The following is a 14,150-nucleotide window of genomic DNA, read 5'->3' as shown; positions in this document are numbered from 1 at the left end:
GGAGGGACTGAGAGGCGGTGAGTGAGGGAGGGACTGAGAGGCGGTGAGTGAGGGAGGGACAGAGAGTCGGTGAGTGAGGGGGGACTGAGTCGGTGAGTGAGGGGGGGACTGAGTCGGTGAGTGAGGGGGGGACTGAGAGTCGGTGAGTGAGGGGGGGACTGAGAGTCGGTGAGTGAGGGGGGACTGAGTCGGTGAGTGAGGGGGGGACTGAGTCGGTGAGTGAGGGGGGGACTGAGTCGGTGAGTGAGGGGGGGACTGAGTCGGTGAGTGAGGGGGGGACTGAGTCGGTGAGTGAGGGGGGGCTGAGTCGGTGAGTGAGGGGGGGGCTGAGTCGGTGAGTGAGGGGGGGCTGAGTCGGTGAGTGAGGGGGGGGCTGAGTCGGTGAGTGAGGGGGGGGCTGAGTCGGTGAGTGAGGGGGGGGACTGAGTCGGTGAGTGAGGGGGGGACTGAGTCGGTGAGTGAGGGGGGGCTGAGTCGGTGAGTGAGGGGGGGCTGAGTCGGTGAGTGAGGGGGGTCTGAGTCGGTGAGTGAGGGGGGTCTGAGTCGGTGAGTGAGGGGGGGGCTGAGTCGGTGAGTGAGGGGGGGAATGAGAGCCGGTGAGTGAGGGAGGGACTGAGAGTCGGTGAGTGAGGGAGGGACTGAGAGTCGGTGAGTGAGGGAGGGACTGAGTCGGTGAGTGAGGGAGGGACTGAGAGTCGGTGAGTGAGGGAGGGACTGAGAGTCGGTGAGTGAGGGAGGGACTGAGAGTCGGTGAGTGAGGGAGGGACTGAGAGTCGGTGAGTGAGGGAGGGACTGAGAGTTGGTGAGTGAGGGAGGGACTGAGAGTCGGTGAGTGAGGGAGGGACTGAGAGTCGGTGAGTGAGGGAGGGACTGAGAGTCGTTGAGTGAGGGAGGGACTGAGTCGGTGAGTGAGGGAGGGACTGAGTCGGTGAGTGAGGGAGGGACTGAGAGTCGGTGAGTGAGGGCGGGACTGAGAGGCGGTGAGTGAGGGAGGGACTGAGAGGCGGTGAGTGAGGGAGGGACTGAGGCGGTGAGTGAGGGAGGGACTGAGAGGCGCTGAGTGAGGGAGGGACTGAGAGGCGGTGAGTGAGGGAGGGACTGAGAGGCGGTGAGTGAGGGACGGACTGAGAGGCGGTGAGTGAGGGAGGGACTGAGAGTCGGTGAGTGAGGGAGAGACTGAGAGTCGGAGAGTGAGGGGGACTGAGTCGGGGGTTGAGAGTCGGTGAATGAGAGAGGGGACTGAGAGTCGGTGAGTGAGGGGGGGAGTGAGAGTCGGTGAGTGAGGGGGGGACTGAGATTCGGTGAGTGAGGGGGGGGACTGAGTCTCGGTGAGTGAGTGGGGACTGAGAAGCGGTGAGTGAGGGGGGGGACTGAGAGTCGGTGAGTGAGGGGGGACTGAGTGTCGCGGAGGGGGGGACTGAGAGTCGGTGAGTGAGGGGGGGGACAGAGCGTCGGTGAGTGAGGGGGGCGGACAGAGTCGGTGAGTGAAGGGGGACTGAGAGTCGGTGAGTGAGGGGGGACTGAGAGTCGGTGAGTGAAGGGGACTGAGAGTCGGTGAGTGAAGGGGACTGAGAGTCGGTGAGTGAGGGGGGACTGAGAGTCGGTGAGTGAGGGGGGGGACTGAGAGTCGGTGAGTGAGGGAGGGGCTGAGAGTCGGTCAGTGAGGGAGGGCCTGACAGACGGTGAGTGAGGGGGGACTGAGAGTCGGTGAGTGAAGGGGGAAAGAGAGTCGTTGAGTGAGGGGGGGGACAGAGTCGGTGAGTGAGGGATGGACTGAGAGTCGGTGAGTGAGGGAGGGACTGAGAGTCGGTGAGTGAGGGAGGGACTGAGTCGGTGAGTGAGGGAGGGACTGAGAGTCGGTGAGTGAGGGAGGGACTGAGAGTCGGTGAGTGAGGGAGGGACTGAGAGTCGGTGAGTGAGGGAGGGACTGAGAGTCGGTGAGTGAGGGAGGGACTGAGAGCCGGTGAGTGAGGGAGGGACTGAGAGTCGGTGAGTGAGGGAGGGACTGAGAGTCGGTGAGTGAGGGAGGGACTGAGTCGGTGAGTGAGGGAGGGACTGAGAGGCGGTGAGTGAGGGAGGGACTGAGAGGCGGTGAGTGATGGAGGGACTGAGAGGCGGTGAGTGAGGGAGGGACTGAGAGTCGGTGAGTGAGGGGGGGACTGAGTCGGTGAGTGAGGGGGGGACTGAGTCGGTGAGTGAGGGGGGGACTGAGTCGGTGAGTGAGGGGGGGACTGAGTTGGTGAGTGAGGGGGGGACTGAGTCGGTGAGTGAGGGGGGGGCTGAGTCGGTGAGTGAGGGGGGGACTGAGTCGGTGAGTGAGGGGGGGACTGAGTCGGTGAGTGAGGGGGGGACTGAGTCGGTGAGTGAGGGGGGGGCTGAGTCGGTGAGTGAGGGGGGGGCTGAGTCGGTGAGTGAGGGGGGGCTGAGTCGGTGAGTGAGGGGGGGGCTGAGTCGGTGAGTGAGGGGGGGAATGAGAGCCGGTGAGTGAGGGAGGGACTGAGAGTCGGTGAGTGAGGGAGGGACTGAGAGTCGGTGAGTGAGGGAGGGACTGAGTCGGTGAGTGAGGGAGGGACTGAGAGTCGGTGAGTGAGGGAGGGACTGAGAGTCGGTCAGTGAGGGAGGGACTGAGAGTCGGTGAGTGAGGGAGGGACTGAGAGTCGGTGAGTGAGGGAGGGACTGAGTGTCGGTGAGTGAGGGAGGGACTGAGAGTCGGTGAGTGAGGGAGGGACTGAGAGTCGGTGAGTGAGGGAGGGACTGAGAGTCGGTGAGTGAGGGAGGGACTGAGTCGGTGAGTGAGGGAGGGACTGAGTCGGTGAGTGAGGGAGGGACTGAGAGTCGGTGAGTGAGGGAGGGACTGAGAGGCGGTGAGTGAGGGAGGGACTGAGAGGCGGTGAGTGAGGGAGGGACTGAGAGGCGGTGAGTGAGGGAGGGACTGAGAGGCGGTGAGTGAGGGAGGGACTGAGAGGCGGTGAGTGAGGGAGGCACTGAGAGGCGGTGAGTGAGGGACGGACTGAGAGGCGGTGAGTGAGGGAGGGACTTAGAGGCGGTGAGTGAGGGAGGGACTGAGAGGCGGTGAGTGAGGGAGGGACTGAGAGGCGGTGAGTAAGGGAGGTACTGAGACGCGGTGAGTGAGGGAGGGACTGAGAGGCGGTGAGTGAGGGAGGGACTGAGTCGGTGAGTGAGGGGGGGGCTGAGTCGGTGAGTGAGGGGGGGGCTGAGTCGGTGAGTGAGGGGGGGGCTGAGTCGGTGAGTGAGGGGGGGGCTGAGTCGGTGAGTGAGGGGGGGGCTGAGTCGGTGAGTGAGGGGGGGCTGAGTCGGTGAGTGAGGGGGGGCTGAGTCGGTGAGTGAGGGGGGGCTGAGTCGGTGAGTGAGGGGGGGCTGAGTCGGTGAGTGAGGGGGGGGCTGAGTCGGTGAGTGAGGGGGGGCTGAGTCGGTGAGTGAGGGGGGGCTGAGTCGGTGAGTGAGGGGGGGGGCTGAGTCGGTGAGTGAGGGGGGCTGAGTCGGTGAGTGGGGGGGGGCTGAGTCGGTGAGTGAGGGGGGGCTGAGTCGGTGAGTGAGGGGGGGGCTGAGTCGGTGAGTGAGGGGGGGCTGAGTCGGTGAGTGAGGGGGGGGCTGAGTCGGTGAGTGAGGGGGGGGCTGAGTCGGTGAGTGAGGGGGGGCTGAGTCGGTGAGTGAGGGGGGGCTGAGTCGGTGAGTGAGGGGGGGGCTGAGTCGGTGAGTGAGGGGGGGCTGAGTCGGTGAGTGAGGGGGGGGCTGAGTCGGTGAGTGGGGGGGGGCTGAGTCGGTGAGTGAGGGGGGGGACTGAGTGTCAGTGAGTGAGGTGGGGGACTGAGTGTCAGTGAGTGAGGGGGGGGACTGAGTGTCAGTGAGTGAGGGGGGGGACTGAGTGTCAGTGAGTGAGGGGGGGACTGTGTCAGTGAGTGAGGGGGGGGACTGAGTGTCAGTGAGTGAGGGGGGGGACTGAGTGTCAGTGAGTGAGGGGGGGGCCTGAGTGTCAGTGAGTGAGGGGGGGACTGAGTGTCAGTGAGTGAGGGGGGGGGGCTGAGTGTCAGTGAATGAGGGGGGGGGACTGAGTGTCAGTGAATGAGGGGGGGGGACTGAGTGTCAGTGAGTGAGGGGGGGGACTGAGTGTCAGTGAGTGAGGGGGGGGACTGAGTGTCAGTGAGTGAGGGGGGGGGACTGAGTGTCAGTGAGTGAGGGGGGGGGACTGAGTGTCAGTGAGTGAGGGGGGGGGGACTGAGTGTCAGTGAGTGACAGGGGGGGACTGAGTGTCAGTGAGTGAGGGGGGGGGACTGAGTGTCAGTGAGTGAGGGGGGGGGACTGAGAGTCAGTGAGTGAGGGGGGACTGAGAGTCGGTGAGTGAGGGGGGACTGAGAGTCGGTGAGTGAGGGGGGGGGACTGAGAGTCGGTGAGTGAGGGGGGATTGAGAGTCGGTGAAGGGGGTGATGCCTGGGATTCTCTATCTCCGGTTTCATGTACTGATTCCTCTTCCTTTTTCTCTCAGTTGCCCCCATCGTGTCCTTTACCCGTCTGGGTGATTCTAACCGGCTGTCCTGTGTCGTCACCGGCTTTTACCCTCCAGCCATCGAGGTGAATCTGTGCAGAGACGGAGTGGTGATTGGTGAGACCCTGTCCAGTGGGATCTTACCCAATCACGACAGGACCTACCAGATCCGGAAATGGGTGGAGTTTGATCCGGAGGACCAGGCCGAGTATTCCTGTCGGGTGGAACACAGCGGACTGAATGAGGCACTGGTGGTGATTTATGGTAAGACTATTTCTCACTGTTAGAGAGACACAGCCTCAGGTTAGGATCACAGGAGGGAGGGTCAGTGTTGAGGGTCACCAGGACAGCCTGTAGCCCACGACACAGAGCAAATAAATGTTGAACTCTGACATACCATGGAGCTACTATTGGAGGACAGTAATTGTGTATCCTGGGATTTACCCCATTATGACCTGATATTTCCTGGGATATTACAGTAAAACAGGGCCCGTTGTACCCTGGAATGGATATGAAACATCCAAGATTATATCTGGACCTTTGATACAGTAATTTGCCAGGATGCACTGGATCCTGTCATACTGGAATGCAACAGTATGACAGGATCCAGTGAACCCTGAAAATTACTGTATGAAAGGTCCAGATATATTCTTGGATGTTGCATTACAACAGGGCCTGCTGTGTACTGAGATATTACAGGAGGGTTAGTGCCTGCTGTATCATGCAATGTTGCAGGATGGACACTTTCTGGTGTATCTGGGATATTGTTGGAGGGGCAAGGCATGGAGTTGTATAATAGGACAGGCCAGATGTACCCTGGAATATTGCAAGGAGGGATAGGGCCTGGAGTATCCTGGGGCAGTACAGAGGGACAGACCTGGAGTATCCTAGGATATTATAAGAATGGACAGAGTTAGGAGTATGCTGGGATAGTACAGTATGACAGGGCCCCAGTGTATCCAGGATATTACAGTATGATAGGGCTCTCTGTATCCTGGGATATTACAGTATGATAGGGCTCTCTGTATCCTGGGATATTACAGGATGATAGGGCCCAATGTGTCCTGGGATATCACAGCACGACTGGGCTCCGTTATCCTGGGATTTTGCAGTGTATCCATTGTTTCATAGAATATCACAGTATGACAGGATCCAGTGTAACTCAGGATATTACAGTAGGACTGCACCTGGTTTATCCTGGGGTATTACACTGGGCCATGTTGTACTGTATCCTGGGAAATTACAGGTTTACAGGATCCAGTGTATAATAAGATATTATGGTAGGACAGTGTCTGATATATCATTGGACATTATATTTGGTCGGGGCCTGGGATATTCTGGGTGATTCCAGGGCAAGAGGCCCTCGGGTCCAGTGTATCCTGGGACATTGCAATCCGACAAGGCACGGTGTACCTTGGGATATTACGGGAGGAAAGAGCCTGGTTTATCTTGACATATTACAGCACAACACGGCCCAGTGTATCGTAGAAGAATCATTGAATCACCACAGAGCAGAAGGAGGCCATTCACCCGTCGAGTCTGCAGTGATCCTCTGAAAGAGCCCCCTACCTAGGCCCACTCCCTGCCCTTTCTCCATAACCCCACCTACCCTTTGGACACTAATGGGTAATTTTGCCTGGTCAATCCATCTACCCTGCACATCTTTGGATTGTGGGAGGAAACCAGAGCACCTGGAGGAAACCACACAGACATGGGAAGAATGTACAAGCTCCACATAGACAGTCACCCAAGTACAGAATTGAACCCGGATCCTTGGCACTGTGAGGCAACAGTGCTAACCACTGTGGCACTGGGCAGCCCTGGGATATTACAGTACAACATGGCCCAGTGTATCCTGGGATATTACAGGTTGACAGGATCCAGTGAGTCATGGGAATTTATGATAGGACAGTTTCTGGTGTGTGATGTGAGAGTACCTTTAAGACATGGATGTTTAAGCAATGTACCTTTCAGAAAACAGTGATGACAGAGAGTGGGTGTAGCTGAGGTCAGGTCAGCCATTTTGTAGTTTAGTCTTGCAGTTTGAAAAGAGCTTGGGAGTGTCTATGTTTGCAGTGAGCTGGATCTCTGCCATGAAAGACTATCGCTGGATCATTTGGGTGATTTAAACTCATAATAGTAAAGCCTTTGACCTGATGTGATTCTGTTTAAAGGTGTTAAGTCTCTTGGAAGTTTGAAGGAACATTTTGAGGAATTATTTACTGTTGCAATGTTTTCGGAGTTAACTTTGAAGTAAGGGGTGTTCAGAGATCCAATCTTTATTCAAGATGTTAAGTTGAGGTCATGGAATAAACCTTATTTTGTGTTTAAAAACCCATGTGTCCATAATTGTAATCCCACACCTAGGGAACAAGCCGTGTGCTAGGAAAAGCAACAAATACATTAAAGGGGGAGGTTGGTTGAACTCCATGATGCATTTTGGGGTTGTGAAAACGCCTCGCCCATAATAATTGGGGGCTCGAGGGGGATTAAAGTCTATCTATTGGATTCGCGTTTGTGAGCTTAAAGATAGTGAAGGATTGTTGCTTTTCCGGTGTGGTATTTTAGTTTAAGTGGGGAGAGTGTTGTGAGGCTGAGATGTTTTTTGGGGTGGAGAATGTCACATGTAGTACTTTACGGACAGAAACGAAAAGCAGACTGTTAGATTTGGCAAGAACATTAGAACATTGCAGTTCACATTACCTGACAAAATGCGAAAAGGTGAGGTACCTATGGCGGTCGTTAAGCATTTAAAGTTGCCTGAGATAGACTTTGACTCATTGGAAATTGAAAAAATTCAGTTGCAAATTAAACAAATGGAACATGAGAGAGAATTAAATGAATACGAGAGTGAGAGAGAGGGAAAAGAAAGAGAGAGAGAGGAAAAAGAAAAGGAGAGGGAAGAAAGGAGCAAAGAAAGAATAGCCCTAGCAGAACAAAAAGAAAAAGAAAGGGAGATACAGATCAGGGAAAAAGATAAAGAGAGGGAGTTTGAACTTCAGAAAATGTCCATGAAACATGACAATCAGTTAAAATTGGCAGACGGAAAGGGAAATGTACAGTTGGATGATAGTGATGAGGATAGTGCGAAAGAGCGTCATCGTCGAAGGCTTGGTGGAAATCTACTTAAATATGTCCGAGCATTGCCAAGGTTTGACGAGAAGGAAGTGGAAGCCTTTTTCATTTCATTTGAGAAGGTAGCTAAACAAATGAAATGGCCACAGGACATGTGGGTGTTACTGATTCAAACAAAGCTGGTAGGTAGAGCTAGTGAAGTGTTTGCATCACTACCGGAGGAGGCATCTGGAACATATGAGGAGGTGAAGAAATCCATCTTAAGTGCATATGAGCTAGTGCCTGAAGCTTACGGACAAAGGTTTAGAAATTTAAGGAAAGCATTTGGTCAAACATACATGGAGTTTGAAAGGCTCAGAGTAATTTTGATAGGTGGATAAGGGCTTTGAAAATAGACCAAACGTATGAAGCTCTCCGAGAAATTATACTTTTGGAGGAGTTTAAAAATTCAATTCCTGATGTAGTGAGAACTTATGTGGAAGAACAGAGGGTTGAAACTGCGAGATTAGCGGCGGAAATGGCAGATGATTATGAATTAGTTCATAAATCAAAGATTGATTTCCGACATCCGTTTCAGCCGGTGAGGGATAGAAACTGGGGACATGAGAAATACTCAAGTGGTAAAGGTGATCTGATGGGAGACAATAAAGAGAGTGTACCTCAGATTAAAAAAGAAATCCAGGAGGGTGGAAAGGAAATGAAAAGTTTCAGATGTTTTCACTGTAATAAACTAGGCCATGTAAAGTCACAGTGTTGGTGGTTGAAGAAAAGCACTGGGAAGGCTGATGTGGTAAACGGGATAAGACAGTGGGGTTTGTTAAAGTGTTAAAGGAAAGCCCAAGGGAAGCGACGGAGGTGCAAACGATTGTTGAGCCTGTTCAAAAAGTAATTGTTAAGAAGGTGCCAGATGTTTTTGAAGAATTTACTTGTGTGGGTAAAGTTTACTCGTGTGTATCAGGAGGAGCAGGTAAAGAAGTCACAATTTTAAGAGATACAGGGGCTAGTCAACCTTTAATGGTAAGAGATGAGGAATTATGTAGTTTGGGAAGAATGTTGCCAGAAAAGGAGGTGATATGTGGAATTCAGGGTGAGAGGAGTAGCATTCCATTATACAAGGTAAGGTTGAAAGTCCAGTGAAGAGTGGTGAAGTGGTAGTAAGAGTAATAGATAAACTATCTTGTCCAGGAATACAGTTTATCTTGTGTAATGATATAGCTGGATCGCAGGTGGGAGTGATGCCTACTGTAGTTGATAAGCCATTGGAAAATCAGTCAACTGAAGTGTTGAAGGACGAATATCCTGGGATTTTTCCGGATTGTGTAGTAACAAGGTCGCAAAGTCACAGGTTAAGACAAGAGGAGAAATCAACGGGTGAAGATGAAGTTGACGGGCAATTATCAGAAACGATTTTTGATCAGATGGTTGAAAAAGAACAAGAACAGGTGGAGGATGAGGCAGATATTTTTAGTTCCGGAAAATTGGCAGAGTTACAACAGAAAGATGCAGAAATAAAACGGATATATCAGAAAGCATATACGAGGAGGAATCTGAAAGTATACCAGAGTGTTATTACCATAAAAATGATGTCTTGATGAGAAAATGGAGACCTGTACATATGCAGGCGGATGAAAAGTGGGCAGAAATTCATCAAGTAGTATTGCCGGTAGGCTATAGAAAGGAGGTGTTGCGAGTTGCACATGAGGTACCAGTGGGAGGTCATTTGGGAATATAGAAAACGCAAGCTAAAATCCAGAATTTTTTTTATTGGCCTGGATTACATAAAGATGTAGTTACATTTTGACAATCATGTCACACATGTCAAGTGATAAGGAACCCTCAAGCAGTGATAAAACCAGCGCCCTTAATACCCATTCCAGCATTTGAGGAACCTTTTACGAGGGTGCTAATAGATTGTGTAGGACCGCTTCCCAAAACAAAAAGTGGGAATCAATATCTTTTAGACTATAATGGATGTGTCTACTAGGCCTCCAGAGGCCGTTCCAGTATGTAATATTACAGCAAAAAGGATTGTGGAGGGATACTTAAATACTTTACTAGATATGGACTACCCACAGAAATTCAATCTGATCAAGGAACGAATTTTACTTCAAAGTTATTCAAAGAAGTTATGGATAGCTTTGGAATAAAACAAGTTAAATCAACTGCGTACCATCCAGAATCACAGGGAGCGTTAGAAAAGTGGCATCAGACATTAAAGACAATGTTGAGGGCGTATTGTCAAGATTATCCAGAGGATTGGGATAAAGGAATCCCATTTGTATTGTTTGCAATTAGGGATGCACCTAATGAGTCGACCAAATGTTGTCCTTTTGAACTAATTTTTGGTCATGAGGTAAGAGGACCACTTAAATTGATTTTGGAAAAATTGGTGGGTGAGAAATCGGAAAATACACTATAGGATTAGGTGTCAAATTTTAGGGAACGATTAAATAGAGCAGGTGAATTGGCTAGACAACGTTTGAAAGTTGTACAAAATGTGATGAAACGGGTAGCGGACAAGAAATCCAAAGTTCGTAGTTTTGCCAGTGGGGATAAAGTTTTAGTGTTGTTACCAGTGGTGGGGGAGCCTTTAAAATCTAGGTTTTGTGGACCATATCAGATTGAAAGGAAATGAAGTGAGGTGAATTATGTGGTAAAAACACCAGATAGAAGGAAGACTCACCGAGTGTGTCATGTGAATATGCTTAAAAGGTACTTTGAAAGGGAAGGAGAGAAAAAGGAAGTTTTAATGATTCTAACTCAAAGTGACGAACCAAATCCCGATGACTGTGAATTTGACATACCATAAATTAAATTTGAAAATGAGGATGTTCTTAAAAATTGGGATGAATTATTAAGTTACCTTCCAGAGGAAAAACAAACTGACCTGAAAGAGTTATTGATATGACATGGGCAAGTTTGTCTAGATAAATTGGGAAGTACTAAAATGGCTATACATGATGTAGATGTTGGAAATGCTGTTCCTATCAAACAACATCCATATAGACTTAATCCTTTAAAATTGGCACAGACTAACAGAGAGATTGAGAGTATGCTGAAGAATGCCATAATTGAAGTGGCTTGCTGCCAATGGAGCTCACCCATAGTGATGGTACCTAAACCAGACGGTACCCAACGGTTGTGTGTGGACTATCAAAAGGTGAATGCAGTTACAAGAACGGACTCTTATCCTATCCCACGTTTGGAGGATTGCATTGAGAAAGTGGGACAATCCGCATTTATTTCCAAATTAGATTTACTGAATGGTTACTGGCAAGTACCGTTATCTGAAAGGGCGAAGGAGATTTCAGCTTTTGTGACTCCAGATGGTATATACCAGTTCAAAGTTATGCCATTTGGCATGAAAAACACCCCAGCAACATTTCAACGGTTAACTAATACAGTTGTTTCAGGATTACCCAATTGTGTGGTATACATTGACGATCTGGTAGTTTTCAGCCAGACATGGAAAGAACATTTAAAACATCTGAGGGAGTTATTCGATTGACTTCAGGAGGCGGGTTTGGTGATAAATCTAGCCAAAAGTGAATTTGGAAAAGCCCAAGTCACTTTCCTTGGCCATACAATCAGACAGGGTCGACTGGTCCCATGGGATGTGAAAACGAATGTTATTGGGGAGTTGCCGATACCCTCGACACAAAGGGAAATAATGTGATTTCTTGGTATGAGTGGATTTTACCGGACATTTGTACCAAATTTTAGCAGTCTGACGGACTTGCTCAAGAAGCGTACCAAATTCCAGTGGACAACGGACTGTCAACAGGCATTTGACGGCCTGAAGGCTGTGTTAACCACTGCTCCTGTGTTAGTCATCCCAAATTATACCAAACACTTCAAAGGGCTGTTGATGCGAGCGATGTGGGCGTAGGTGCGGTGCTTCTACAAGACAACGACTAAGGGCTAGAGCGGCCAGTTGGTTATTTTTCAAAGAAATTGAATTCTCACCAGAAAAAGTAATCGACGATTGAGAAGGAGTGAGTTTGGTGCTAGCTTTGCAACATTTTCACATTTATGTGACCAGCAATCCATCTGACACCATTATATATACTGATCATAATGCTTTGACGTTTTTGCAGCGATTCCGGAATAACAATGCAAGGCTGTTTCGCTGGAGTTTATTGTTACAGCCATTTCATTTGAAAATAGTACATGTGGCCGGATGAGAATATGTGATAGCCGATGCTTTGTCACGAATGTGATCAATTGAGAAGGTTTTCAGTTGGAGGAAGAAGAACAAAGAAAAATGGACTATATTACTATACCTGTTTGCGTGTGTAGTTTAAAAAAAAAAAAACGAAAAGGTATATTTACTGTGTACATTTCTTAGTGTATGGTGCAAAAGTGAAAAATGAAACCATCTTGAAGTTGATGGTTGATTTTTTTTTTCTTGGGGGGAGGTGTCATGTGAGAGTACCTTCAAGACATGGATGTTTAAGCAATGTACCTTTAAGAAAACTGATGTCAGAGAGTGGGTGGAGCTGAGGTCAGGTCAGCCATTTTACAGTTTAATTTTGTAGTTTGAAAAGAGCTTGGAAGTGTCTGTGTTTGCAGTGAGCTGGATCTCTGCCATGAAAGACTATCTCTGGATCATTTGGGTGATTTAAACTCAATAGTAAAGCCTCTAACCTGATGTGATTCTGTTTAAGGGTGTTAAGTCTCTTGGAAGTTTAAAGGAACATTTTGAGGAATTATTTACTGTTGCAATATTTTCGGAGTTAACTTTGAAGTAAGGGGTGTTAAGAGATCCAATGTTTATTTAAGATATTAAGTTGAGTTCATGGAATAAACATTGTTTTGTGTTTAAAAACCCACGAGTCCATAATTGTAATCCCACACCTAAGGAACAAGCCATGTGCTAGGAAAAGCAACAAATACATTAAAGGGGAGGCTGGTTGAACTCCATGATACATTTTGGGGTTCTGAAAACACCTCGCCCCTAACAATTGGATAGTATAGGAGGTAGGGGTACTCTGGGATATTACAATATGACAGGGCAGTGTATCCTCGAGTATTACATTAGGACAGGGCCTGGTTTGGCTGGTTTACCCTATGTTGTGGACGGTGAGGGTGGTCAATGTAAACAGAACATTAATTTTTAAAATATTCTGAGATCCCTCTTTATAACACCTTTAAACCTTTCTTCAATCTCACAAGAAACAGGGATAAGGAAAAAAGGAGTGTTCAGGGCATAACCATAATAAATACAATCTTTTCCTCCCATGTTTCTGACATGACACCCAGGTGGTCAGGGCCTGGTGTAGGCTGAGGTATTACAGCAGGGACAGGGCCCGGTGTATCCTGGGACATTGGAAGAATGACAGAGCCTGTCGTATCCTGTTATATTATAGTATGACAGGGCCCAGTGTATTCTGGGATATAACAGCAGGGCCAGGGCCCAGTGTATACTGGAGTATTGCAGTGCGACAGGATTCAGTTTCATGGAATATTAGTCGGACTGGGCCTGGTTTATCCTGGGGTACTACAGTATAACTGGGCCCAGTGTGTCCTGGGATATTAAAGGTCGAGAGGATCCAATGTATCATGGGATATTAGAGTAGGGCAGTATCTGGTGTATCTTTCTGCATTATAGCAGATCAGGGCCTGGGTATTTTTGGATATTACAGCATGACAGTGCCCATGGAATCCTGGGATATTATAAGATGTACAGGGACCATTGGATCCTGGAATATTACAGTATGACAGGATCCAGTGTATCCTGGCAAATTACTGCACAAATTGTCCTGGTATATCCTGGGATATTGCTGTGTGACAGGGCCTGATGTAATCTAGAATATTGCAGGAGGAATGGTGCCTGGTGTATGCTGGAATATTGCAGGAGGGATAGTAGCTGGTGTATCTCAGATATTGCTGAAGCGGCAGTGCCTGGCGTATCCTTTAGGGACAGTGTATCTTGTGATATTAGTGTGACAGTATCTGGAATATCCTGAGATAATATAGGAGGGACAGGGCCTAGAGTATCCTGGGATAGTACAGAGGGACAGACCCGGTATGTCCAGGGATATTACAGTACGACAGGATCTGATGTAACCTGGGATATTACAGGATGGTCAGTGCCCGGTGTAACCTGGGATATTGCAGGATGGTCAGTGCCCGGTGTAACCTGGGATATTGCAGGATGGACAGTGCCCGGTGTAACCTGGGATATTGCAGGATGGACAGTGCCCGGTGTAACCTGGGATATTGCAGGATGGACAGTGCCCGGTGTAACCTGGGATATTGCAGGATGGACAGTGCCCGGTGTAACCTGGGATATTGCAGGATGGACAGTGCCCGGTGTAACCTGGGATATTGCAGGATGGACAGTGCCCGGTGTAACCTGGGATATTGCAGGATGGACAGTGCCCGGTGTAACCTGGGATATTGCAGGATGGACAGTGCCCGGTGAAACCTGGGATATTGCAGGATGGTCAGTGCCCGGTGTAACCTGGGATATTGCAGGATGGACAGTGCCCGGTGTAACCTGGGATATTGCAGGATGGACAGTGCCCGGTGTAACCTGGGATATTGCAGGATGGTCAGTGCCCGGTGT

At 49.7% G+C, this 14,150-nt stretch overlaps 1 protein-coding gene across 3 annotated transcripts in view; it reads left to right on the top strand.

Annotated features, from left to right (window-relative positions):
- Nucleotides 1–14,150, top strand: part of LOC140390264 (major histocompatibility complex class I-related gene protein-like) — a 110,769-nt gene that overhangs the window by 83,944 nt on the left and 12,675 nt on the right. For 2 of the 3 annotated variants that reach the window (XM_072475274.1, XM_072475273.1), the window contains exon 4: nucleotides 4,505–4,768. In XM_072475274.1, coding sequence (XP_072331375.1) covers nucleotides 4,505–4,768 — 264 coding nt within the window. Of the gene's footprint in view, nucleotides 1–4,504; nucleotides 4,769–11,676; nucleotides 11,902–14,150 lie in introns of those variants that run through there. The other variant, XM_072475275.1, reaches the window with a different exon arrangement.

The sequence above is a fragment of the Scyliorhinus torazame genome, chromosome 14 (assembly GCF_047496885.1).
Source record: "Scyliorhinus torazame isolate Kashiwa2021f chromosome 14, sScyTor2.1, whole genome shotgun sequence".
Classification (NCBI taxonomy): domain Eukaryota; kingdom Metazoa; phylum Chordata; class Chondrichthyes; order Carcharhiniformes; family Scyliorhinidae; genus Scyliorhinus; species Scyliorhinus torazame.
Note: the sequence above shows the minus strand (reverse complement) of the source record. Positions and strands in the feature narration are given on the sequence as shown.